Source organism: Paroedura picta, chromosome 5 (genome assembly GCF_049243985.1).
Source record: "Paroedura picta isolate Pp20150507F chromosome 5, Ppicta_v3.0, whole genome shotgun sequence".
Lineage (NCBI taxonomy): Eukaryota > Metazoa > Chordata > Lepidosauria > Squamata > Gekkonidae > Paroedura > Paroedura picta.
In genome coordinates this window covers 45933974-45960709 of record NC_135373.1, presented here as the reverse complement: position 1 = coordinate 45960709, position 26736 = coordinate 45933974, and the positions used below count along the sequence as shown (strand labels likewise).

Genomic DNA, 26736 nt, shown 5'->3' with positions numbered 1-26736 from the left:
GCATCCTAAAGCATCCAAGAAAAGTGTGTATCCAACCTTTGCTTGAAGACTGCCATATGACCAGCTCTGTGAAGTACGTTGTGAAATATGTTTGTTATCTGTTTCTGGTATAAATGATTACTCAGGGCCTAGAATAAACCAGAAGATCAACGTGAAATACCTACAACCATAACATTATGGTTATCTAGCAGAGGCTAGAAAGTCATCTGACAGAAATGCTGATTTTATGAACTTAGGCAGATTGTGAGTGGGTGGGCAGGAAGGGATGTGCCAGTGTTTGTCTCTTGTGGCCCTTCCTTGCATACCCAGGGAATTACTAACTGCCACTATGAGATGGTAGGTAAATTTCCTCCATGCCAGGCTGGATTTTGGAGATTTTTGGTGGAGGGATCACTTGGGCATGAAACTGAGGACACCGTGGGTGGGTAGGTAGTTGTGAGTTCCTGCATTGTGCAGAGGGGTGGATGAGATGACCCTGGAGGTCCCTTCCAGTCCTATGATTCTATAATTACCAATCATAAGCCACCAAGTTGGGTTGAGGGTGTGGCTTAATGGTAGAGCACAGGCTTTTTATGATGGTCTTAGGTTCGAACCACCTCCCCCCACCCCCCGGCATCTCCAGTTAATGGTTTCCAGAACTGGAAGAGAACTTTCATTGGAACCTTGGAGAGGTACTGTGAATCCAAATCGACAATACCGGGCAACACAGACCAATGGCCTGACTCATTTATTGCTGCTTTATTTCTCCAAGTGTCAGTGGATTCTGAACACCTATTGTTTTTGCCTTGAAGGGTGATCCTGGTAACATTGGTAAGCCACTTCATTTTTCCCAACCCCTAAAAACAAAGACAGCTTCTAAAGCCTACCTACTTATTGGGAGAAATTATGAATATGCATGATATGTAAGCAGGTAGCAAAGCACGAATATTCAAAGGACATCTGGTCCCACTAGCCCCTGTCCTATTTGTACCAACAACTGCTACAAAATACAATGTTGCACAGATGATACACAGCTTCTCTTGAGCAAAAAACAGGCTTTTGTGATCTAACACATCGCTAGCTCCCAGCCTCAGTTTATTCAGACGAGAGGTACAACCAAATATATCCAAAGCATAAAAGATGATAATTGTGAAGCAGATGCTCTTGTACAGCAATATGACCAGAACAAAGTTTGAGTCCAGTGGCACTTTTAAAACTAGCAAAGGTTTATTCAAGGTATAAGCTTTTGTGTGCACATAAAGTTAGTTAGCAAGGTTTTTCAATAAGCTCTTCTACAGTGTTGGATAGTGACTTCCTATATAATGCTTCATCTTTACTGCATCAAAACCTTCCAAAGGAAGGAAGACAGCCAAGACACTCGCTAAGCAGCAACAAGTGTAATTAAAATCTCAACTCTGGTATCCTCCTCTGGTGCAAGACAAGGCAGGGAAATGGCACTGCAGTTCAGCTAACCAAGAATTTACATAATAGTGAAGGGTTCTTTGAGAAGTCACTCAGCCAGAGTGGGAGATTATCTGTACCCAGCTGCTTACAGAGCATAAGGAGGCATTAGTCTGCCACAGGGGATTGCAGCTTGTCAAAAAGAGAAGGGAAGCCAAAGGAGGATTTGTACAACATCAGCAACTGAAGATCACAGATTGAAATCTATGGCTAAGGAAAACTCTATCTCAGCTGAAAAGGAAACATCAGACCATCTACGTTGCAGAAAGAGCAAGGGTATGGGTGTGTGCTTGGGAAAGGGGGGGGAAGAGACAGAAAAAACAGGCTATAGCCTTCAACCCCCCCTCCCATATGCAATTAAGCAAACATAGCTTCCCATGAAAAATCACTCCCCCCCAAGATACCTGCATGAAATAATTTTGACACCCCCCCAAAAAAAACAGCTTCCTTGCCAAGCCTAGCTGAATGTTTCTTTTACATTATCAGTGCCAAACAACTCTATTTAAAGTGACACAGACAGCCTAATAAATTTTACTAATAGTAAACAAGGAGCCTCTTGTGGCGCAGAGTGGTAAGGCAGCAGACATGCAGTCTGAAAGCTCTGCCCATGAGGCTGGGAGTTCAATCCCAGCAGCCAGCTCAAGGTTGACTCAGCCTTTCATCCTTCCGAGGTCGGTAAAATGAGTACTCAACTTGCTGGGGGGTAAACAGTAATGACTGGGGAAGGCACTGGCAAACCATCCCGTATTGAGTCTGCTATGAAAATGCTAGAGGGCGTCACCCCAAGGGTCAGACATGACCCAGTGCTTGCACAGGGGATAGCTTTACCTTTACCTTTAATAGTAAACATCACTAAGAAAATCCAAAAATGTGCTGAGAGTTGGATTTAAGAGATGATTCCCTGTGTGGGCAGGATGAACAAAAGGGAAAGTTGATTTACTGGTTCAAATGGGCAGAAGCAGCTTCCTTCCTGTTCTATCAGAGCACATTTTGACACCATTACACCTCCAAGCACTGTAGAGTCCCTCAAAAGAGAACAAAATGAATTCTGGGCAACATGCAGAATCCCCCCTCCCTTTTTATTCTCAAAAGAAACCTGTGAGGGGTAGAGCCCACTACAGTAATCTAACCTTAAAGAAAATAGGGCATGTACCACAGTGCCGACATCTTTTTTGCCCAGGAAAGGTCATGGCTAGCTATCCAGAAAAATCTTGTAGAAGACACTCTTGGTCCTTAGGGACCACATCTCCAAGTACATCCCCAAAGAACACTCCACTCAGAAAATTCCAATTTGCTGGCCCCAAAGAAGTATGTTTGGCCTCAACCAGAACCAGGGTCTTTTCAGCTCTGGCTCCAGCCTGGTGGAATGTGCTGCCAGTAGAGATCCAGGTCCTTAGAAAACAGATCTGTTCTTTCAAGTAGAGTGCTACTCCATCCAAAACAGGTGACACCTTAAATCTCCCAGGCTCACACCACCAGACGTAGTTGTGATTAAGCTTCAGTTTATTAGAAGGAGGAAAAGAAATGAGTTTTGTAACAAACTTTTTACTACACAAAGGAGTCTCAAAACAGCTTACAACCACCTTCCCATCTTCTCCCCACAACAGACACCTGTGAGGTAGGTGGAGGTGCGAGAGCTCCGAGAGAACTGTGACTGGCCCAAAGTCAACCAGCTGGCTACATGTGGAAAAGGCGTGGGGAACCAGATTACAGGCCACTGCTCTAAACCAGTACACCACATTGGCTCTCCACATCCATTCCCTGGGATCATCTGGAAATGCAAGGCAGGGGTCAGTGTCATTTGTCCATTGGTGACAACAGATGACTGCACCCAGTGGTTTCATACAGATGTTAAAGAGCATAGTGACAAGGTGGAACCCTGCAGAAGTCCACACGCCAAAAACCAAGCGGCTGAACAGCAGCCCCCCCCCCCCAGCATCACCTCCTAAAACCTCCCCTCCTCTGTGTATTGCTTCCCTTGAAAACACTTCAGAGTCACCATTAAGTTGGTAGTGACTTGACAGCACTTTTTACTGCCAATTCAACAACAGAAGAACTGAGTAGCACAAGGAGAAATTGCCCAGAGAGAGACATAAAACCTTGCTAGATAAATACGAAGGTACCAGTGTTGGCCCACTGGTGTTTCCCCCCACACCACAAAACAGCACCATTCCACTAATCCATGCTGCATAACCTGAGTTGTGTTCCCTGTGAGCAACAGCACTGCCTTCTCTGACCCATCCTCTGCCACTCGCTGGCATAGTTCTTCCTACCCTTTTCAGTTCAGGTGCTCTTTTAAAAAACCTGTGCACACTCTTAGGTGGACTGTGTGCATCCCATTAATCTAGAAGCCTACAGACTAAGATAACAGAAGACTTCTAGTATTACAAAGCTGCAGTACTTATGAATCCAAAGACACATCTGATATTTAGGTTGACTGCAAAGAACACAAGAGAGAAGTAAAAGGTATACTGCATAAGGCATCACTCACTCTTGTTTTCAACTCAAAAGGAAGAGGAAAAAGAAGAGGGAAAGAATCCCACCAAGCCTCCACGTTTCTATCTGCTCACTATGGAAGCAAAGCCTTTTGAACTTGGCAGGAATTGTTTTTCCTTTCTCAACCTTTTAAAGAGTCCAGTGGCACAAAAAAGCCCATACCTTGAATAAAACTTTGTTGGTCTTAAAGGTGCCACTGGACTCTAAATTTGTTCTGCTGCTTCAGACCAACATGGCTACCCACTTGAATCTATCAACTTTTTTTTACCACTGAGAAACTGCTGAAAGATTCTTCAGGCTTCAAGAAACCCCAGAAGTGGCATGATCATGCAGAATATTGTTGGGAAGCATAGCTGTGTATACGCCCACCCAGGGCCCCTCCAGGCCCATTAATGGCCATTTTGGGAGGGGTGGGTGGGGCAACATGACCATATATGGTTATAGCATCTGATAAATGTTTAACAAATTATATATAATTTAATTAACTTCCACCCATTTGGGAAACCCTTTCAGGGCTGTCAAGAAACTCCAAGATTTCAGAAACCCTGTTAGAGAAAGCCTGGCTTAGGTGGTATCAACAGCCTACTCTCTAAGCAACATTAAGGGCCGTGTCTCCCCCACCATAAAACAAACTCACCACTTCAAGGAAACTGCTCCAATTGGTCTCAGCTACAGACAATTAAATGTGGGGAGGAGAGCAAGAGCACAAGAGGGAATGGAAGAAGCACAAAGAATTCACTTTACAAAATGGAAATAATTAGTACAATAGGATTAAAAGGAAAAGACCACCCCTTGCTACTTGCTAGCATACAAACACCTCAGTTCAGTCTATCCCTCATAACCCTAGTCCATCATTGCCAGCTTTCCAGTTACAACAGCCTCTTTCATATACCAGTTTGTTAAGTTTTGAAAAAACGACCTGCAACACCTTAAAGATGTAAATACAGTCCTGTGCAGAGTTACAGCAGTCAAACCCCATCAATTGCAGTGAGCAGACTGGCAGAATTTTGCACAGTACCGCACTAGAAGGGACACAAGTACCTGCTGTTAATTTGTATTATTCTTAATTTGATTTTTATACCGCCACTCCCATACAATTAAAATCCCCATAAAACGATTAAAACAGTTTACATATATGACAATGATGGCAACCTAATATAGCCGCCACCACCCCCATTGCGGGCATCGGTCAGTATAGGTGAAAGAATAACTGAAGCAAAAACATAAGATGGAATAAGACCGGCTAGAGGATAAATTTAGGCCCCTCAACAGTCTAGCACTGTCGTTCAATAGGGCCTTAAAGGGGGGGGGGGTACTGAAGAACATAAGTAACAATTTATAATAAAGGAATTTAAAAAACCCAAGAGTGGCACCTTTGTTTCACAGGGGCAATCCTGTTAGTCTACTGCAGGGGTGGCCAAACGGTGGCTCTCCAGATATCCATGGACTACAATTCCCATGAGCCCCTGCCAGCACGTCTATTGTAACAAAAGTCCAATGACACCAACATGAGCTTTGAGGGGACAGAGGTCTCTTCTTCAGATGCACTGAAGAGACAAGCAGCTACTCCAGCGTGTCAGCTCTGACACCGAAGAAGAACGAATGCTGGAATAAATGTCGCTAGTCTTAAAAGTTTTGGGGTTTTTTTAATGTATGCATTTTTTGTTGTTGCTACGGACTCAAGTCGCTGGAACTCAAGGGGTGGGCAAGCGTTGGCCTAGACCCTTTTCCTCCCCTTACAACCCGCCCTGGGGCAGGGGCGGCAGGGGCTGCAGGGGCGACTCCAGCCCAGCCCAGCCCAGCGGAAAGGCGCTCTGCACTTGCTCAGAGGGCACCGCAGCGCACGCCGCTTGACGACTGCTGGGCCGGAGGGACCGCTGGGAGGGCGCCGCTCGGTTTCCTAACACGGCCACGAAGCCTGGCAGACGCCGCGCGGCGACACCCCCAGCAGCGGCCCGGGGGCGGAGAGGCCCGTCCACACGTTCCCTGGCACGCCCACTGCACGTCGGCCGCCCGCCCGGCCCCGGCCCCGGCCCCGGCCCCTCCATCCCTTCCCTCCATCCCCGGCGCCTTACCTCCCCAGCGAGCACCCCCGAGCAAGCGCCTCCGCGGGCCCGACCCGGACGCGGAAAAAGCCCCCAGAATCCGGCCTCCTCCTCCGCCGCCGCCGCTTCCCAGCAACCCCGCGTCGCCCTTCCGCCGCAACCTCCCGGCCGGCGCCCACCCACCGCCCCTCAGCGCGCATGCGCCGTGGTGGCGGGCGAAGAAAACCCTCAGAGCTCTCAGGGTTCCGCCCCCGCCTCAGGACGCCGAGGAAGGCGCCGGCACGCGCGCAGAGGCCGCCGAGGGATGCCGCCCTTCCCGAGCATCCTTCCCCGGCGGCGCCCGCCTCGCCAGCAAGCCGCCCTCAGACCCCGTGAAACGCACGCGGGTACCCGGCTCGCCTGTCGCTCCTGGTTTGCGGGCAGCAGGAAGAGATCTAGGGAGGGGGTTTCTCTCCCCACCCACACTGCATACTTATTTTATTTATAGCCCACCACTCCCATATCATGGCTCCTGGCGGGTTACAATGATAACTATACACTAAAACCCCCCTAAAACAATAATAAAAATCCACCCCCCAGGCAGCGAAAGTTCCCTTCCCATGTCACAGACTCTTATGATGGCATAGCGTCTCGGGGGCGATTCCAGGGGTGCCTGATGACCTGGCTAGCTAGCAAGTTTAGGAAATGTTTACAGGCTGCGGCCTCAGGGGCTCGGCTACTGCCTCTGCAGGTTATGAAAGAATGTGCCTTGTCAAAATAAATCAGCCTGAGGTACATCCGGGACATTCACCTAACATTCATTGTTTCAAACTTGACCTGTTTATCTAACATCTCTCTTCTGATTGTAACTTTAGAAGAGCTGTGTTTTTTGTACTCCACTTTTTACTATGTATTTATTTGATTTATAAATCAACTATACCGGTAAACCAGGTCTGGGCAGCACGCAACAAGTACTATCCGAAGAAGTTTCAAAGTGGCTTATGATTGCCTACCTTTCCTCTCCTCATAACAGACACCCTGTGCGGTAGGCGGGGCTGAAAGCACTCTGAGATAACTCTGACTGGCCTAAAGTCACCCAGCTGGCTGCATGTGGAGGAGTGGGGAATCAAACCTGGTTCTCCAGATCATCTGGAAATGTAAGTCAGAGCTCAGGGTTATCCACCTATTGGTGACAACAGATGACCTCACCCAGCAGTTTCATGCAGATGTTAAAGAGCATAGGGATAAGATGGAAGCAGAAGCCCGCAGGCCAAAAGCCAAGTGGCTGAACAACATCACCTTCTAAAACCACTATACCTAGCTGGATTTGGCGGTATATCAGTAGCAGCTTGCTTATTAACATTAAGTCCAATGTGAACTTTTGTGACTCTGGGCTCCCTTCCTCACTTGCAAGGACAAGAATTTAAGCCTTTAAAAAGCCAGCAGACTTCTGCTCAGTTTCGATGCAACAGGACTGCCTCTTTCAGAAATACACGTTTTCATGCTTTGTGAACATCCCCGTCCCCAGATCTTGGTTGTTTTTAGTGTCATAACGCTTAAGATACCACTTCAAAACTTATCAGACAATCAATGAGCATACATGAAGTTGGGCTCTATCAGCAGGTTTTGCCCCCCCCCCCCCCCCCGGGATTGTTATCCTGGGAGTCAATCTCATTGAATGCAACAAAGTTTGTCCCTGAACAACCATGCATACTTAGGACTGATCTGTGCAGGGGAACAGGAAGGGTGGGTGGGGTGAACAAATCGTATCTACATTAAGGCAAAGGCCATTCCAGAAACATGCCTTCTGCTAATTTACCTTCCAGAGATCAGAGGTATATGCACTTAAACCCTTATAAACAACTGACAATACACAGGATTTTTAGGTGGCAAAGCCTGTTGCATCCAGGAATACAATATGCACTAGTACCTACACCTGACCAGCAGAAGGAAATGGAGCTGTAACACAAACCAGTACTTAGACTGGAAAGTTGATGCAGGAGCTCCTAATTCCTCTGCCCAGTTTCCAGCTGCAGATCCCTGCCTTGTCAGCTCACCTGGCTCACCAGAGCCAATTAAGCAATACTGGCTATGTGATGGAAGAGGGCTCCAGTCTAAAAGGCACCACACCATGTTAGCAAGACAGTTGCTGACTGCAGAAGACTGAGTCATCACAGAGTATGGACTGAGACTGCTGACAGCCTAGATTGAGTCTGAGGGGCCTCAGTTGTGGAACTGCTTCTGCTGAAGCCCTTGGACTTCCTAAATTAACCTTTGACTCACTGGACTGAGTTAAGACATTAATTGCATTCTGTCTGTGGCTTGGCATTGTTTTTGAAATACCGATTCTCTGCCTTCCTGGCAACTTGTCTATGCTTCCTTCTAGCAGGGAGCTGAAGCCTGAGACTAACACAGGAGGCAAAGGAAGCAACTGGCCTCCCTCCCTTGCCTGGGAAGATGGAGGGTTGAAAGAGGCAACTTACCAGCAGCAGTGCTTTTCAGAGACCAGCACCTCTCACCCAGCCAAGCAGCAGGAAGAGGACAGATAAGCCCCAAAACTGGAACTCATTGGAATAGTGCTCTCTCCTTATTGGAGGCACACTCTCAGGGAAGGCCAATCAGGTTGGGAGTTGTCTACAAGCAATTTGAACTAATATACCCTCATTGGCAGAGGGCTCTCTCCCTATTGGTAGCACACTCCCAGGGAAGGCCAATCAGGTAGGGAGTGAGTTGTCTGCACACAATTTGATTGGCCCTAATTGGCAGAGCAGAGTTTGAACTGATTGCCCCAAATTTGGCACAGTGCTCTCTCCCTGTTGGCAGCACACCTCCAGGGAGGGCCAATGAGGTAGGAAGCAAGCTGTCTGCAGGCAACTTCAATTTTATAATGCTTAGTGAATAGTGATAGTGATATCAAGCTCTATCAACACATATACAAAACTCTGGGACTCTCTCCCACCCAGGAAGGTTTGTTTGTTCCCTTCTGTTGTTGTCTTTTGTATACATTGTTTTAATGTGTGTTGATTTTAGCAGTTCTGAAATGTTGTTTTAATTTGTATGTTTAGAGACCTTTGTAAAGGCAAAAGGTGGCATATAAATTTGTGTTAATATATTAAGGTGACCAGATTTTAACACTGGTAAAGCGGGACACCATTGACCGGGGGAGCTCTTGATTAAAAATTTCGTCTATATGGAGCAACAAAAAGTTTCATAGAATGCATAGAATGCAAAAATAGTATTGTAATATATATATATTTTTACTTGCAACTTCAGTACAATTTGCCAGGTACCCCCAGATGTCCCTCCAAAAGTGGGACAATCTGGTCACCTTATAATATATGCACCATTCAGCATATGCTACAATTTCAGTCTTGATCTTCTCACTTCCTTTGCAATACTGGTGCCTCTGAAAAATATGAAGTAAAAAGCAAACATTTGGGTTCTCAATTTTTTATTATTTGAAAAAAACAGTGAACATGGCTGCTTCAAGGCAGCAATACTGAGGCCATTCGATACAAGAATATACCTATGAGGTTCTGTTCAAACACTGAGATAATGCTTGCTAAAATGGACGGTATGTCGATACAGGTAGCTAGTACAATGTGCCATTGGTTACTTAAATATGTAGAACTTTTTTCTAAAAAAGGTACACTTAAAGAATTGCACTGAACAATCACCACCACTTACTGATGTTCTATTTCAGAGTAGACAGAACATACATATGGAAGGACTGCCGGAGGTTAAGCCAATACGCACGTGAATATAAAAACCAGGTGTTTTCCTTTTAAGTTTATAAAATATGTAGCTAGCATATTATTAGCCTTATATTTTTTGTATTTTCTCTTAAACCCTTTCAGTACTGCTACATTAACTGTCCAGCATAGTATTTCTACTATATTCACAATTAATAACACTGATTAGATCTGAAACATTCCGAATTTAATATAGAGTGCACAGTACTTTAAAGTAAACTGTCCCTACAAAATATACTTATGGCAAAAAACAACCCTTTAAAAAAGTATTTTTGTTAGAAAAAAAGAGAATGAAATAACAATGGCTCTTTCCCCTCCAAACATCAACTGTCAGAAATCAGGCCTGATCTCTTCATGCTTTAAGATCAGACCATCACAAAGTACAGATGATCCAGGAGGAAAATGCCTCTTTCAACTTCCTTCTCTTTAGATTTATCAAAATACCTACAAAATTCTTGAAATACAAAGAGAATATAAATATGAAATGCTTGGCACTTTTAAAAAGGCAAGATATTTACATAAGAATACTTATTGGCTTTTTTCAAAGCTCTTTCTGGATGGAAGCTTGAGTCTAAGTATTTATTGGGGCCAAAGAAAAACCCAAGAGCAAAAGCTGTGCAATAAATTATTAAGACTAACCAAAATGACACCAAAAAACCATGAAATTGTAACTGTTTTGAAGAGAGAAGAGCTTTGTTTTTTTGGATCCTGCTTTTTATTACCCAAAGGAATCTCAAAGCGGCTCACAATCACCAATCCTTCCTCTCCCCACAACAGACACCCTGGGGTGTAGGTGGGGCTGAGAGCTCTGAGAGAACCATGATTGGCCCAAGGTCACCTAGTAACTAGGTCCTAGTTGGCTGCATATGGAGGAGTGGGGAATCAAACCTGGTTCTCCAGATTAGAGGCCATTAGTTTTAACCACTATACCAAGGTGGTCATTTTAGGATTGCACTGTTATTCACCCGGAGTATTAAAGAGGGGGAAGGTGATGTTTTATGCTATTATCCAAGCAATTCAGTGTGGAATGTGTAGAATCCTGTGCTGAATTGCCCTATCTGCTCAAACCCTTTGCCCCCCCCCCCAAAAAAAAAAAAAAATCCAGCCTGGAGTACTAAAAAACATGCATGCTGTTGTGTGTCATTTTGGTTGGTTTTAACAAAGGGTATTACATGGCCAGTTGTTTCTGGATGGAACATTCTTTCCCAAGGAGACACCGGATTGTTTTCATCAGGTGGCTCTTTACTTGCATCACCCACAGCTATCGGTACACCTGTCCCTTGCAACTGAAAGAAGTACAGTCTAGGCACATTTTTCAATAATATTACTTAAGATATGGGCATGAGGTCTAAAAAACATAAGCATAGCATCCAATAAAATAGACAGAACAGAGGTTGTGTTTCTGAACGGAGGGATGTCACAATGGCTCCCCTAAGAGGCATGAGGAAAGACACTTATTATGCCTTGCAGAGATGTCACAGGCCCCATCTAATAGGGTCTTGTGAAACTAGCCTAACCCCCATCCTGTCAGCAAATTGGTTTAGTCTTCAGTGATAGAAGCTCTCTCTTGTATAAAGTAGATTCTCCCCTTGTTTGCCCCCTGGCATCTCCAATTAAAACAACCTTGTGTGAGCAGGTGCTGGAAAAACCTCATCTTGAGATTCTCTGCCCAGTTGGGGAAAATACTGCTAGGACTAGATGTATAGTCTGGCACAGGATGGAGCTGCTTTGTATCACGAAACAGGAACAACAGCTGTAATGGGAGTCATTATTTTCCAGGAGTGCTGTGTAGTGGCTAGGAATAATGGGAAAAAGCACACATAAGGCAGCACTGGTTGGAACAATGTCACTTGAGCACAGGTAAAAAACAAATGGTGTTGTTCATGCTGCAGAAAAACTTGTATGGCCAGGGAAAGGCCCTGAGTTTGGCATCCAGAGCAAAAGCTGACCTTTTGAAATCTGCAAGGACAGCTTGGTCACTTCACTGCTCCTCTGTAAAAACATGCTCATATAGAAGGTTTCCAAGCATTGTTCTCATCTGTTTCCACTCCCTCATCTATGTGCACACTAAACGAGTTACTTCCTGGTAGAGGCAAAATTCAGCTTGCCATAAATTGAGCAGGCTGCCAAAATGTGGCAAGACATTGGGTAAGCACACAGTGTGCAGGACTAGAAATTTTATGCACAAATTAACCCTTTGCCTGCCAATGTTCCCTTCATTTTTTAAGAACTCAGGGCTTCAAAAAGATTTGCAATCTTACTCCAACAGAATGACACAAATCACTGTGAATGCACTCTGCCTGCATCATGTGTGAAGAGAAGAGCTGGTGTATTGTACTGTGTACACTGCCCTGAGCTTCTTGGAAAAGGGACAGGTTAAAAATGTGTCAGAGATATAGGCTCAGTATTTAGAGAACGAAGTCCAAGCCAAAAGCAAGAGTTAATAAAAGGAGCAGTGGCTGTTGCTATGGGGAACAGTGGCCTACCCGTCACCTTTCACCCTTCCTCACCAGGACTAGTTGTTGACCAGGAAGGTATCATCACCCCCAGTTAAGCCTGAATGGTTAGAAATTTGGTTTAAAATGGAATTCCAAAAATCCATAACAAAAAAAAGACCCTAATTTTGAACTCTGAATAGATCTGAAGAATGATAGACATGTGCATACTTAATGGGTATGCTTCAATTTGATAAGTATATTTTGGTTTTAATTTTCTATTTAGGAAACCTTAGCAAGAGGGAGCTACTGGCATATTGAGGGGGGGATGGGTGGGCCGGTCGCTACTACAGGAAACCCTACCATGGAATTCATCCGAATGTTTTAAAGTCCCTTCCCCAACTATGACAGCTGGAAACACATTATTTTAAAAAGGATAATAGGGTTCTGGGGTTGGGCCTGCCCTTGGGTGCTTGATGCAAAAAGTGTTAAATGGCTGTTTAAAGGATCCCCTGCCCTATGTTATGAAGTGCTTTTTCAACAGCACTGGGAGTGTAACAGACACACAGGACCTTGCTTCTGAACTAGAATTGCCAATTTGTATTCTGATCCTAAAATGCATCTGTCACAGTGGCCTACTGAAGTAAAAAAAAAAGGCTTTCCCATGCTGAGTTCTAAAATATAACACTTCTGCTATGTACAAGCAATTTAAGAGCTCCCCAATAAATCAGACTCCAGAGCTGGTACAAAAAGATGGCCTCTGACTCTTCAACCCACACAGCTGTGCTTAGACTTTTTACTGATGTGAGTGTTCAGTCTTTGCTTGAGATCCAAACTCACTGGTTTGGGATCCAGTCCCATCTCCTCCGCACTGTGCCCAGGCATCTTGAGGACCCCGAAGTCCCACCAGCTTGTTGATAAGAGCCTGGCAACTTCAGCCCCCTCAAAAGAAAAATGTGTGCAACTACAGTTGTTACTGTTCTCTATCTCCCAAAGTCTTCTTGCTCAAGAACGGCACTGTGCTAGACCGTATAGAGGAGTGGAGCCCCAGGAAGCAAGACCTCTGGTATCTTTGGTGATCCGCAGTAGCCTTCTCAGGTTACGTTTGCAGGAGTGGTTTTGCTTTCTGAAGTCCTTCCTTCAAGAACTGGAGGTAGGTTGCTGTTGAGGGATCTTCAAAACTGGCAGAGAAACTGAAGATGCTGCTCTCGACTTCTTCAGGCTTCACAGAAGTAATATCCAGAAAGTGGTTGGCATTGATGTGATGTACCTGCAAAATGAGGGATGCTTTTAGAAGAGCAAGAGAGCTCCACAAACAGATTCTTTTCTCCCAGGAAAGCAATACCATTTCAATCTGGCAGCAGCTGCTCTCCCCTAAAAGACAAAGGCAGCAGATGCCAAGTTAAATGACTTAAGGCAATTTCAAACAAGACTGCTACCAAGGAGGGACAACAGTGCTCCTCCTCCTCCTCTTCGGCCCAAGGGTGGTCACAGGCCATGATGGCAGTCAATTAGCAGCAGCTGCTTTGCTTAGTGCAATGAAATGGCTCTTTGGAGCCAAGATGGAAAAATCTGTATCAGAGGCTTAACTTCTACTGCAACTGTATGAGAAGGCGATTGGGATCCAAAGCAGAAATCGCCAATTAATAAAAGAGAGGAGGAGAACAGTTCTCTTTTTTCATGAAGTCTGGATTGCACACTCTAATAATTTACTAACAAGAATCTATTTGTGCGAGAATGAGATTAGAGAGTTCCTTTTCAATACTGCATTAGCTTTGTAAGTTTGTCCAACAGAGAATTATTATAATGTCTATTCTAGCTTATACCAGCTGTATACTGGTATAGAGAGCCAGCGTGTAGTGGCTAGGAGTGGCGGTTTCTAATCTGGAGAGCTGGGAATGATTCCCTGCTTCTCCCCCACATGCAGCCAGCTGGGTGACCTTGAGCTCCTCAAAGCTGTGATAAAGCTGTTCTGACTGAACAGTAATATCAGGGCTCTCTCAGCCTCACCTATCTCAGAAGGCAGGGTGCCTGTTGTGGGGAGAGGAAAGGGAAGGTGGCTTTAAGCCGCTTTGAGACTCCTGGTACAGAAAAGCAGGATATAAAAACAACTTTTCATCTTCTGCTAAGAAATTGATTTGCAGATATTTTTATAGTAAGTTGGCAATCTGATAACTCAGTAAAGCCATCACGCAGCATCCTGAAAACCAATAACGGCTTCAATTTGAGAAGTCATTTTTGCCCAACTATTGTTATGCATGTAATAGTGCACCAATGCGAGGGGAAAATCCACATGCCAAGCAGAAAACGAAATTAGGCAAAGCTGTTTCTTTGCACCCATGGAGAACCAGGGCAATGGCATTTACTTTCTTGCATATTCTAAGTTTATCTATATCTGTTCCACATAATATATTTCTGGTAAGGCCTTGGAGGAGGAGCATTTCTCATGGCTTAAGTACCACTTAGCGCTTAACACCCACTCAAGGTGGCTATCCCACCGCTGAGTGTCTCCTCCTCCAACTGGCTTGCCTGTCTGTCCAGCAGACAGCCAATTCCCTTCCGTCCCCCACCACCCCCTCCTTCTTCCACTTCCCTCCGAGGCTGCAGATCCCTGCTTCATGAGACCTTGGCAGGGTGTTCCCTTCCTGGGGGCCTCCAGCCTGCAGCCTTTCCAGGTCCTGGGGGGAGGCCATCTGTAGAGTTCTTCCACCCCACCCCAATCTAGTGCCTGTTGTATTCCGGAATGCAACAGGTGTGGCCCCTAGTGAATAATAAAAATATGAATTTTATTATATGAATAATGTATTCTAAAAGAGAGAGAGAAGGAGAGCTAGCCAGAACGTAGATGCTCAAATGGAGGTAGGGTCATACCACTGTGCCATTGGGCAGGCAGATCATTATTTCCACAGGGAAACTGTACTTCTCGAGGTGCAGCTCAGCAAGTTTGCTGCTGAAGTCATTCTCCTTCTTGGCCTGTAGAAAATACACATGAGTTTTTTAACATCACTTAACTAAATGGCTTTCATTTTGAACACGAATCAGTTAAGTCCTAGTTTTTTTTTAATCTATGTATTCAACAATTTCTTCAGTGTAAAAATCTGTGATTTTTTAAATCCCTTTGAGGAGAATATCGGTAAAGACCCTCCCCGTCTCCCCTGCAAGCTAATTCCAAGAGTTCTCACAAACCCCTTAATTATGCAATGCTTCAAAATCTCTAGGAGGCATGAATTAAAAACCAAAACTAAATGTTAAAACTCTCCATTGTCATATCGATACTCCTCTTTGGTCAGTTACGATTCCAAAGTCAAAGGAGTCAAGTAATTCTGTAAGGATAATGCAGCCACATGAGACTGGTTCATCTCCCAAACTGCATCTTAACTAGAACAAAAGGAAATACAGCTTGAATCTTCCTAAGTGCTGCACATTTGAATTGGTAAATTAATCTTCTAAAGTTGATTAACTGGCAGGAGCCCTTGATAATTGGAGATGGTGCTTGATTTCCCCCCAGGCTAATTTGGTTCTAGTGGATTCCTATAAGGGATTCTGAAGAAATGTTCGAAGATAACTTTTCCTTTAACAAATTGCAATACCCTTGGTTGATTAAGTTTTCTCACATACCTTTCAATATCTTACAAAAGCATTCCTGATTAAATTCAAGTTTATTTACCAAGTCAATTAGCTGAATGATCTTCAATCAACAGCATCAGCGCCACTTTAAAAAACAAACAGTATCCAGAAAGGAGAGCAGTTCAAGTTAGATAAATTTGACCTGAGCTTGTCTGGGTTTGGGAGCTAAGAAGGCAGGCCTCGCCCAGTCCTTGGATAGGAGACCACCAAGGAAGACGGGGCTTGCTGTGCATAGGATGGCAATGGCAAACTACTTCTCATCATTGCATGCCTGGAACACTCCATGAAAGGGGTCACCACAAGTTGGTTGTAACTCAATATTTTTTTCTTCTTCTATGCAAAACCAAAAAGGGAAACCAAAACCCAACCTAACCAGAAAAGTTAGGAACCAAAAGGTTAAGCTGCAAAAATACTTTTTTAAAAAATCAAATATTTATTACATAAAGAACACTTATTCGACATATTAAAAACATAATCATAATTTTAAAACATATTTCCAGCTGCACATGGAATAGACAAACATAGAATGGACCAAATGCATTTCGACCCCAAGGGGGTCTTCCTCAGTGGTCAAATTATTGTGAGGAATGCACTCATGTATAAAATCAAAATCAACAGGCTTGCAAAGAAAAATCTGTTTGGTGCTGCTCCAACTATCTGGTTTGGAGGCCACCAACTCTCTGCTTTTGCCCAGATCTCCATCACCAGTGCATTCCAATGCGTGTCAGAAAAAGCTTTGTCCATGCCCAAGCAGCACCTCCCACTTTTCCTAAATTCACAGGAACCAAATTGCTCACCTGCAAGTCTTCTAGCTCCTTCACCAATGACCAGGTACTGACGAAACTCTCATTCAGCAAAGCAAGGATGGGCGAACTTTCCAGGACAGTCTCCCGGAGAGTTCGCCCTGAACCTGGCCAGAGAGGAAAAGACGGGGGCAAGGTCAGGACAAGCTTGTACCTGGGACAATTTCAGAGCAGATCTGGGAAACTTTAATGAGTTATAATGTCACCGCACGGCCACTTTGTGTGACAGAATATCTACTAGATAAAACTTTCAGCATGGATCCAAGCACACACACAGAAGTGTGTGCTTACTGAAGGCTCCAAAAATGGCTAGCAGGGTGAAGGTACCCTGGTCCTTTGAATACACCTCAAGGCTCAAACTCACATCATTTCAATTTGTCCCTGGGAGCGTAGCCTCAGGGCTTTAAAGTTTCTCTTCCACTCAGATTTGCTATTCCCAACCAGTCTTGGTAGCACTCTAAAAGGTAGGGGAGATGCAAGCACCATCCCACCTCCCTTAAAATGCTAACAACAGAGCAGGTTGCTCAGTTTCAAACAGCAAAGCCAAATGGAGGTAGAAAGGCTAAACTTTCCCTTTCCTTGCGTGCTCTGAGACAAACGGAGGCTCCACAGTCCTGTAATTTGTGGTTTTAAAATGGAACGGGGTGCATGATCTGCCTCATGCCTTTTTTTTATGCTGTCACTCAGGACTGACTTTGCTGTGACAGCTCAGACCACACAAAATGCTTAAAGTATTTTTGGTGGCAGCCTACTACTCGGACAAAATTGCTGATGGAGAAGAGAGACCTACAGTGCAATCCTGAACAGAGTTACACCCTTCTAAGCCTATTGAAGTCAGCAGTCTTGGAAGGGTGTAACTCTGCTTAGGATAGCAATGACAGCTTCTTTGCTTCCTGAATCCACTGCCTCCCTCTGAAGACTCCAGTTGTCCTCTCCCACAAACACCCATGTGGCATCACCTCTCTCACTTCCTTCATACCTCAGGTCAAAACCTACCTCTTCCATAAAGTCTTTGGATTCACTCTTTCACCACATTTGAAAGTGTGACCATGTCATTCCCTCTGGTCCCCCCCAGCTCCCCCCCCCCCGATTATAAGCACCTCATAGCAGGGATCTCTGCTTTGCTTATGACTTATCTGAATGGAGCTCATGTTCTCATCCCCCACCCCATGCTCCAGATTTTATTTTTATTCTAGAGCCATTGTAGTATAGTGGTTAAGAGTGGTGGACTCTAATCTTGAGAATCAGGTTTAATTCCGTAGCCCACCACATGCAGCCAGCTGGGTGACCTGGGCTAGTCACAGCTATCTTAAGAGTTATTCTCACTGAGTAGATCTCTCAGATCTCTCACAGCCCCACCTACCTCAAAAAGTGTCTGTTGTTGGGAGAGTAGAAGGAAAAGGTGTTTGTAAGTTGCTCTGGAACTCCTTTGGGTAGTAAAAAGTGGGGTATAAAAACAGCTGTTCTTCTATTTTGGCTTCTATGCAACATCATGTGACCACCAACCTTCTCGGATTTCCAAAACCCTGTTTGGATATGATCTATAGTACCCAAAGTGGGTCTGTGAAAACTGCTAATGGGAAGGTGTGGATTTCTTCACCAATCTGCCCAAACCTGGCACCATTTTTCCTTCTGACTATTCTCCCCCCTACACAAGTACACATTTGCTGCTGTTTCTATATTGCTACAGTCTTGAAACTGGTGAGCTAGAGGTTAAGCATGGAGCAAATACGCAGCATCATTTTATTTGTTATCATCCTCATAGCAAAGGCCTCACTTAAAAAAACAACAACCAAAAACATCTTTGTGTGGGATTTGCCCGGTGCGTTTACATGTTCCGATAGCCCAACAAAATCAACGGGCCTATTCTTAGGTCTCCGTTTTGAATGGCAAATCATTAATTACTTGCTTTGTTTATCTGCTGAAGCATCTAGTCTTCTCAAGAGGGAAAAATGGAGCCTGGATAGTCATGCAGGACAGCGCTCTTAGCTGCAATAGCCATGCAGAAACTCCAAGCCCCAAGTAGGAGATGACTGAATACAAGTTGCAACCTTGGAAGAAGGCCTATTGAGACTCCAGGGGCATCTGGCCAGCAACTGAAGAAAATAGGAAGCTGGACTTAGGTGTGCTTATGACTTGATCCAGCAGTGCTCTGCTATGTTCTTAACTCCCCCTAAATACAGCATGGATGGCCCAGGCTAGCCTGACCTGGTCAGATCTTGGAAGCTAAGCAGGGTTGGCCTTGGTTAGTACTTGGGTGAGAGACCGCCAAGAAAATCCAGGGTCAATACCCAGAGGCAGGCAATGGCAAAACATCTCTCTTTTCCTCTTGCCTTGAAAACCCCATGAAGGACCACTGTTAGCAATTTGTGACGTGATCGCACTTCCTACCAGGGAAAATACAGAGATGTGTGAAATACAGTACAACAACCTCTCACCTCAGCATGACTGATCATCTAGAGCTCCCCACAGCAGTATGGAGTGCACCAATTTGCTCTCAGATTCTGCCCTTTCAAAGGCTTGGGTAAAAGGAAAGTAGGAAACCTGAAAGCAGAAGAGGGGCAGAAAAACATGTCACACATTTCTGCTAAAATTGCACATGGTTGGTATTAAGGGTATGGGTACACATGGCAGGCAGCTCTTGCGAGACCCTTGCTCCCCAGGGGATGTACCAGATTAGGAAGACACGTGTACATAAAGAATGTGAATGTTACATATACACATGGAACCATTCACCAAAGAGTTCAGTGTGATTTGCACAGCCTGAGCAAACCAGAGAAACACTTTACAATTTTAACACTGCTGGCACCCTCATTAAAAAAAAAGGCATAGTTGGTCAGCCAGTTTTAGAAAGCAAAATGGGACATTTGGGGGGGACGGGACAGCAAACACAACCGGTTGAGCTTCTACAAGGCCAACATACCTTACAAAAAAAGACTGGTTTACTTATAGACTTTTAAAGAGAACACTGAGGCAGTCATAGCCATTAGCTTAGATGGCTTTAGCCGAGGACTGAGTAAGAGAAGCCCATCATGGCTAAACAGAACTTCCACATTCAACAGCTCTTGATCCCTGTTGCTGGGACTGGCTTTGTCCTCTGTTCCTGCTCTGCTTTTCAAGGGCACCTGTCTGGCCATTCTGAGAAACAGGACACTAGAATAGACGGACCATTCGTCTGATTCAGCAAGGTCCTTCTTACATGTAGGCCTGTTTATAGAAACCCATCTTCTTAAAAGAACATTGAAAAATTGGCTACCCCAAGAAAACAAGGAGGATTCTGCTGGATCAGATAAGTTGTCCATTTAGTCCAGCGTTCTGCCTCACATAGTGGCCCTGGAGGGCCAACAGCCAGGGGTTAAAGGCAAATGGCTTCTCCCCATGTTGCCTCCTAGAATTGGTACTCAGAAGTTTACTGCCACTGAATGTGGAGACTCCCTATAGTTATCAGGGTGAGTAACCACAGATGGATCTTTTCTCCCCTATCCATCTGTCTAATCCCCTTTCAAAACCATCTATGATGCTCAACAATTTCAACAAATGGCACAGTTTTTCCACTGCCCCATACTTTCAGCTGATAAACAGGAGCAGCCCTGCTGGTAAGGGAATGTTAAGAACTCTCAACAACTTGTGCTATAAATTCACTCATTCTTCCTGGATGCTGAGCCACATGCAGCTTGTGTGTTTCCTACTGATAAGGAAAGTGCTGCCCTGAGACTGCAGCATGGTCTGCCTCAAGAGAGTTCTTCAAAACACCTCTAGTGCTTGTCTGTTTCAAAAAATTCCACCAGGGACTCACAACAGGGGAAAGACGGGTGACAGGGCTCTTTAAGTTCCAGCTGTGCTCAAGAGATTTCATTTTTATCACAAATTTCTGGGAGTGACCTCATACAACCTCTTCTTCAACATATCAAAAAGACAGACCGTGCGCTTATTTTAAGGAATACTGCATCTTGGATAAAACTGCGAAGATATTAGCAGGTATCAAGTGGAAAACAAAAGTCATTTTTGCAGTCTCCAAATAAAATTGGTGACGCTCAGCATATTATGTCTTCCGTGCTAGGGCCTTAACAGAATTATTCAGCCATCCAGAAGATGCCCTGAAGATCCACCCCCCCTAAGGACAGGGCTGTGGCACAAGGAGCCTTCCTTGACACTACAAGCTTGAAGAGCCATGTGCACCAGGGTATAAAGCATGGGAGGGGGTGCTGTCCACAGGATCCAATCCTAACATATTTACCCCCCCCCCAAATAAATTACCATGGGAAGGTTCTCATACTTTCTTAAATGGATACATAGCAACTTCCAGCTTGTGGGCTGCCTCTTCCCAAGTGATCTTTTGCTGCCAGCTGATCTCTTCAAATATGAACTGAATTGGTTCCCCCTCGGGGTCTCTGCTGTTAATCACATTCCCATTTTCGTCGTAGATAATGGAAGGGATGGATGGTCCCAAAGACTCCAGCTCCATCTACAAAACAACAAGCAGACACACTGTTTCTCTGGAATCTAAGAGAAGCCAATGGCCACAGAGGATAGGGTTCAAAGATGACAGAGAACGTGGGGGTGGGGGAGGATGGGAAATTCAGGCTGATGGGATGGAAGGATCGGTGAGCTGTGTGACTGAGAAAAAGGTCTTGAGGTCAGGGATAGTGCTGGTAAAGGAACAGGGGGCTGATAACCTTGCTTCATTGTGCCTAGCAGAATGGTCAGTTAGTGGAGAGGATATGGGGTGCAGTATCACAACAAATTCCCTGGGGAGAGATGGAGAATGAAGTTAGCAATTGCCTTCTCACCAGGAGAGCACCTGGTTTATTAGAGAAGTGGAAAGAGAGAAGCAGGATTGTAGACAAGGTGTTGGTGCATAAACATTCCACTTCAATCAAATCTATATGGAATATAATTGGGATAGTGAAGTAGTTGCTTGGTATCTCCCCCCCTCCTAAACTTCTAAAGTTACATGGCAAATAGTCAATTTTTAGAACAATATTGTTCCTCTCCAATACATATATAGATATTCAAGATTCAGGGGGGGGGCGTTATTCTGTGGGTTCCTCGGCTACTTTTCTAGTAAACAGTGATGGGAAGGGGGAGTCTACTGGAGTGTAAGATAAGTTATGCTGGATCATACCAGTGGTCCAATCAAGTCCAGCATCTTGTTTCCAGCAGCAGGTTGTGAGATGGCAGAAGGAAATCTGCACATGGGCCACATCCTTTCCTTGCATACAGTTCCCTAGCATCTGACAATCAGGCCCTCTTCAGCCATCATGGCTATTCTTTTAGCATGGCTCCCTAGCTGGCTTACTTATGTGGCTTCCTAATTGACTAGATAGTTGATAGATAATAGGGTTTTAAGTTCTGATCTGCTGCTTAACTGTAAGAACGGGATGAGGGACTGCAACTCTGTGGAGAGGGGCATGGCCCAGCAACTACTCTGTATGCAGAATGGGCTGAATCCATGGAAGCTCTAGTTAAAAGGTTCAGGAAGAGATGATATGAAGGACTTCCATCTGAAGTCCTAGAGAGCCACTGCTGGTCAGAATGCACAGTGATTATCTTGACAGACCAATGATCCGGCACAGCAGAAACTACCTTCATATGCTTGTGCTCAAAGGCAATAAATAAAGATCAGTGACTGTGGGGTTCAATTCAAGGTGCTAGTTAACACCTTCCAAGTGGCTAGTGGCCAGAATCTTTCATACCTTGGTGCTTCTGAGCCAAGATTTTAACCCCACTTTTACAATCCTCCAGTAGGCTGTCAAGTATCCCCACGGATGCTGCAAGCCTCCCGGCATGTTATCAAGGCAATATTCTTTTTTTTTTAAGTGCCACACAGAATACCCCCTCTGCTCCTACAGTTCTCAGAACAATAAATCCTAAGGATTTTTTCTGTTGCATCTAGAGCTGAACGGGGTGGGGAGGGGAAGTGGGGACAGAAGGCTGCAGCAGGAAATGTGTGTGTGTTAGAAAACCCTTTCCAGCAAAAAACAGCCTTATTTGCTTGTCATATATAATTTCAAGTGTGATACTACCAGAATGCTATTGTTCCTCACCAAATTAAATTCAATACCTCCTTTCAAATGAAATCAGAGTCCAGTAGCACTTTTAAGACAAACAAAGATTTATTCAAGGCATGAGCTTTCGAGTGCAAGCCTTGAATAAATCTTTGTTGGTCTTAAAGGTGCTACTGGACTGATTTTATTGTGCTACTTCAGATCAACATGGCTACTCATTTTAATCTCTCCTTTCAAATGTTTTTGTTTGGTTCAAGACAGTGTATAATTTCAAGTGCCTTTTTTCCTACTGGGGTGGAGTATGTCACAAAATTAAACATTGTAACCAGAAAGGTCAGGGGAACACTGTTCTGTATTTTATTTTAAAAACATTGTATTATATTTTACAAGTCTCAACAGAATGTGCTTATGCTGCAAGATAAATATTGCCCAATGGAAAGAATTCAGTCCCGCTTCCCCAAAGTCAAATGAAAAAGTTCAAGTAAAAATATGAATAAAATAAAACAAATGAAATAAAACAGTATTGTGAAGTCTAGTGTTTCTTCTAGTGCTCTTATGAAGTCTAATAAGAATATAAGCATCATGGTCCTTAAACTATATTAACAGTGTTCTTATTTAACTGAAGCTTCCTCTTGGGGCTACCCCTGTGAAATATTTTCTCTTTCAGAATGAGAAAAATCGCTTTGAGCAAGACTTTTCTACTTCAAAATATATAGCACAAAAAGGTCCTCAGTATTTCTAATGGAAAAATTAAGAAATTTGGTGTAGGAACTGGAAAACAAAAGCGAAATCCTTTGCTCCTCTTATGGAGTGACTGCAATGAAATTCTCCCTGATTTTTCTCAGCTTCTACCTAACAAAGCTGGGTACCTTCTTTGACTGTAATGTAAAATGTAGCACTTGTTTTTCACCTTTACACCATAACTCTTTTTTTCTCAGAGGCAAATGAACTACAAACTACAGCGGAACTAATCCACCAGTTCTGCTGCTCACTCCCAACCCTCTGCTGCCTAAACTAATACCACATTGCCCTCTCCTGACTTACTCACTGAAGAAAAGGACTTATGTCCTTTTGGATGACACTTTTCAGATCCTCTCAGGCTTTTCCAATGGCTGAGACTCCAGGAAGGTTTAATCACAAAATCAGTGCCTGGAACCCAAGCCTTTTAAAAATCAAATTGAAGGTGGGAGTGATCATTCTTTAACTCGGTATCTTTCTAGAACTTATCCCTGTACTCAAAAGCTATTCACAAAGAGGCTGTGAAATACCATGTAAGAAGTTTACAGAACCTCTCTAATGCTAGAACCTTGTAAAATATCACTGTTTATGTGCTCCTTATGAGGGAGAATTATTGATTGGACTGGAAAATGGCACATTAAGAAGCATTTGGCTTCTCTCCGTGAAAGCTCTCCCAGAGATGCTGATCTAAATTTTTTTGATGGCCTTCTTGGCTCTATTAAAGAAAACCACCTTATACTTACAATCCATTCCCTCCATTTTCCTGCTTTGACTATTATCGAACAATGGCTTCACATGGAATTATTCCTAAAGGATGTTCCTGAACCAATAATACTTTCCCTCATGAAGCCCTACTTTAAGAGACCTGTGGCAAATCTCCTACAAAACACAAAGGGAAATAAAATTACTCCTAGGCACTGTATGCGACCTCTAATTGATCCTTGCCAGTAAGAAAAGATTCATTGTCCAAGCCTGATCTCATCAACTAGGAATTCAGTTGTGAATAAGCTGGAATGTGGCAGGCTGGGCTTCCAAGGTTACCTGCCTGTAAGGACACCCAGACATTGTTATCTGCTTTTGATATTTATCCAGAAAACCTGGATGATGAAGGAGATATATTTTCCTGGCTATTTAGTTTTCTTTCAGAGTGCATCAAAAGGCCCTTTGGGTCACCCCTGAAGAGGGCCAGCATGGCCCATTTCCACAACATTGCCCATCTGTGATTCTGAAATGCACAGGATTTTGTTTCAGTAGTTAACACTGGGGTCCCATTCTATAATTCTATTTTATTAACAGTATATATGCCACCTGCAACTTCACATGCTTTGAATGATAACTAGGCCTTGTTGGGTGAACAATAAAACTAAAAGCAACTTCCCAAACAGCTCATTCTTCCTAGTGATTGAATTTAATGCAAAAATAGGGGGCGACAATGATTGTTTAATTAACGGTACAGTCCTAACAATGAAAATTTCCTTAGTTCCTGGTGGTTTTATTCGTGGTAATAAATGCCAGTGACTTGAGGTTAGCCAGTGACTTGAGGTTAGTGGGGATAATACCTTCTTGGGATCAAGAGAGCTAGTGTTATTGATTATTTTCTTGTTTTTCCAGATTTTAGCTTATTGACTGACTTCCTAGGAGTTTCATCCTTTGTGGGGGGGGGGGTGTCAGTGATCCCAAAATCACTGCTTCCCATGTCGGATCTGCTGAAATGGCCATGTTGCTCACCTGGATCAAGAGATGGCAGCCCGCACAGAAGTATTATTTTTAAGGAGGTCACTACTTGGATCCAATGGAGCTAGGAGCTTTCTCACTATCCTGAATGGGCTATTGTGCCTCTTCAAGTCCTTGTATTCTAAAATTATGCCTGACAGTGCTCCTTTTGTGAGACCACTGGCCCCCAAGGATTCTGGAACATGGTTTGACAAAGAGAAATACAGTGAAAGCATAGAGAGCTCAAGAGCAATAATACCATACTTGTTCTGAGGGAATTCTTGGCTCTTAGTACTACAGCAATCTCATAAAGCATAAGAAGAAGCAGAACTTTTGTGCAAACTGGGGATGTTTAATTCTGGCTGTAAAAACTAATGACAACTCGGCATTTGGGGAAATTATTAACATGGGCACTAGAATGCCTGGCAGCATTCTTTTCTGTATTAGCTCAGGAGTCATGTTTTTAAAACTTGACTTTAAAAGGGAACTTTTTACTTCTGACATACCTTATTTGCCGGTATATAACACAACTGGGCGTATAAGATGACCCCCCAACATTTCCACTCAAAATATAGCGTTTGTTACATTACATTACAGTACCTGTCATTGTCACCATTGTACGGCTGCAGCACGACCGCAGCACCTCTGGCCTGCCCCTGCATCTCCCTGTGACCGGCACTAGTGCGCAAGTGCACATGTGCGAGCTCTGTGTAGACAAGGAGTGGGCTGCAGCGCCTCTGCCTTCCGCCGAGCAGAACGGGCCAATCACGCCGAAAAGGCTGGCACCCCTGTCTCGCTGGGCATTGACGACCACTGGTGTACATGACCCCCTTTCCCATCTCCTCCCCATCCCCTCCTGCACTGTTATCACTATTATACTGTTATTGTACTGTTGTTTTTTCTGTTGTTATTACCCAATCTGTACTTATTTGTATAGTCCCCCTATGTTCTATGTAAACCACCATGACCCGCAAGGAAGGATGATATATAAATATAAGATATAAATAAAATAAAATATAATTAAAAAAATATAACAAATGAAAAGCTATTAAATCCCAACACTAAAATTTTGTGTAGAAAATAAAGACATCTGCAGTATTTCGGCATAATGATAGAATTTAAAGTATAACTATATACGGTAAGTTATAAATGATGCTTGTTATGTTCTTAAATTAGTAAAAGAAGTTTGAGTTACATAAGGGGTATTGCATATTGCAACTCCCCTACCACTGCTGTGACTGCTGTTTTTAAAAACACCACATTTTTTCCATGGCTTCAACATTTCCAGAAGTTTTAACATTACTGACCTGAGGGAGGTATCCTATATCCACCTCCATGTTGCTGCTCTCACGAGCCCCATACAACCATTCCATGTCTACGTTAAGAGATCTAGAGAGAAGAACAAGTACAGTGGAAAACAAACATTCAGCACAAGCTGTTTACACTGAAAAGAAAAGTTTTAAGCCTGCTTGAAACTGAAGTGGCAGCAGACCCAATCTTATTATGGAAGCAAACAGCATATGTAACTAAATCTTAGATTCTGGACTTAGGCAAAGCAAACCAATACAATCTATCATGTTTGCATATACTGGTTAAATGGAGACTTTCTCTGGCCGATTCTGGCCCAGGGCACGCAGCAAAAATAACAGCTGTATTTTTCAGATCAAGATATACTGGAACACACACACAAATCAGTATTC

At 43.9% G+C, this 26736-nt stretch overlaps 2 protein-coding genes across 6 annotated transcripts in view; both read right to left on the bottom strand.

Moving 5' to 3' along the window:
• MTFR1L (mitochondrial fission regulator 1 like) overlaps nucleotides 1-8587 on the bottom strand; it is a 28703-nt gene extending 20116 nt beyond the window's left edge. For 2 of the 5 annotated variants that reach the window (XM_077337657.1, XM_077337660.1), the window contains exon 1: nucleotides 6012-6180. The gene's annotated coding sequence lies outside the window, so the exon portion shown is untranslated. Of the gene's footprint in view, nucleotides 1-36; nucleotides 3355-6011; nucleotides 6183-8443 lie in introns of those variants that run through there. The other 3 variants (XM_077337658.1, XM_077337661.1, XM_077337659.1) reach the window with 3 other exon arrangements.
• An 807-nt stretch (nucleotides 8588-9394) lies between these two features.
• The window catches only part of SELENON (selenoprotein N), a 32183-nt gene continuing 14841 nt past the window's right edge, over nucleotides 9395-26736 (bottom strand). The window contains exons 7-12 of the mRNA XM_077337653.1: nucleotides 26344-26425; nucleotides 20854-21042; nucleotides 19016-19121; nucleotides 16572-16684; nucleotides 15019-15120; nucleotides 9395-13417 (exon numbers count right to left, since the gene is read on the bottom strand). Of these exons, the coding sequence (XP_077193768.1) occupies nucleotides 13247-13417; nucleotides 15019-15120; nucleotides 16572-16684; nucleotides 19016-19121; nucleotides 20854-21042; nucleotides 26344-26425 (763 nt within the window). The 3' untranslated portion in view covers nucleotides 9395-13246. The remainder of the gene's footprint in view (nucleotides 13418-15018; nucleotides 15121-16571; nucleotides 16685-19015; nucleotides 19122-20853; nucleotides 21043-26343; nucleotides 26426-26736) is intronic.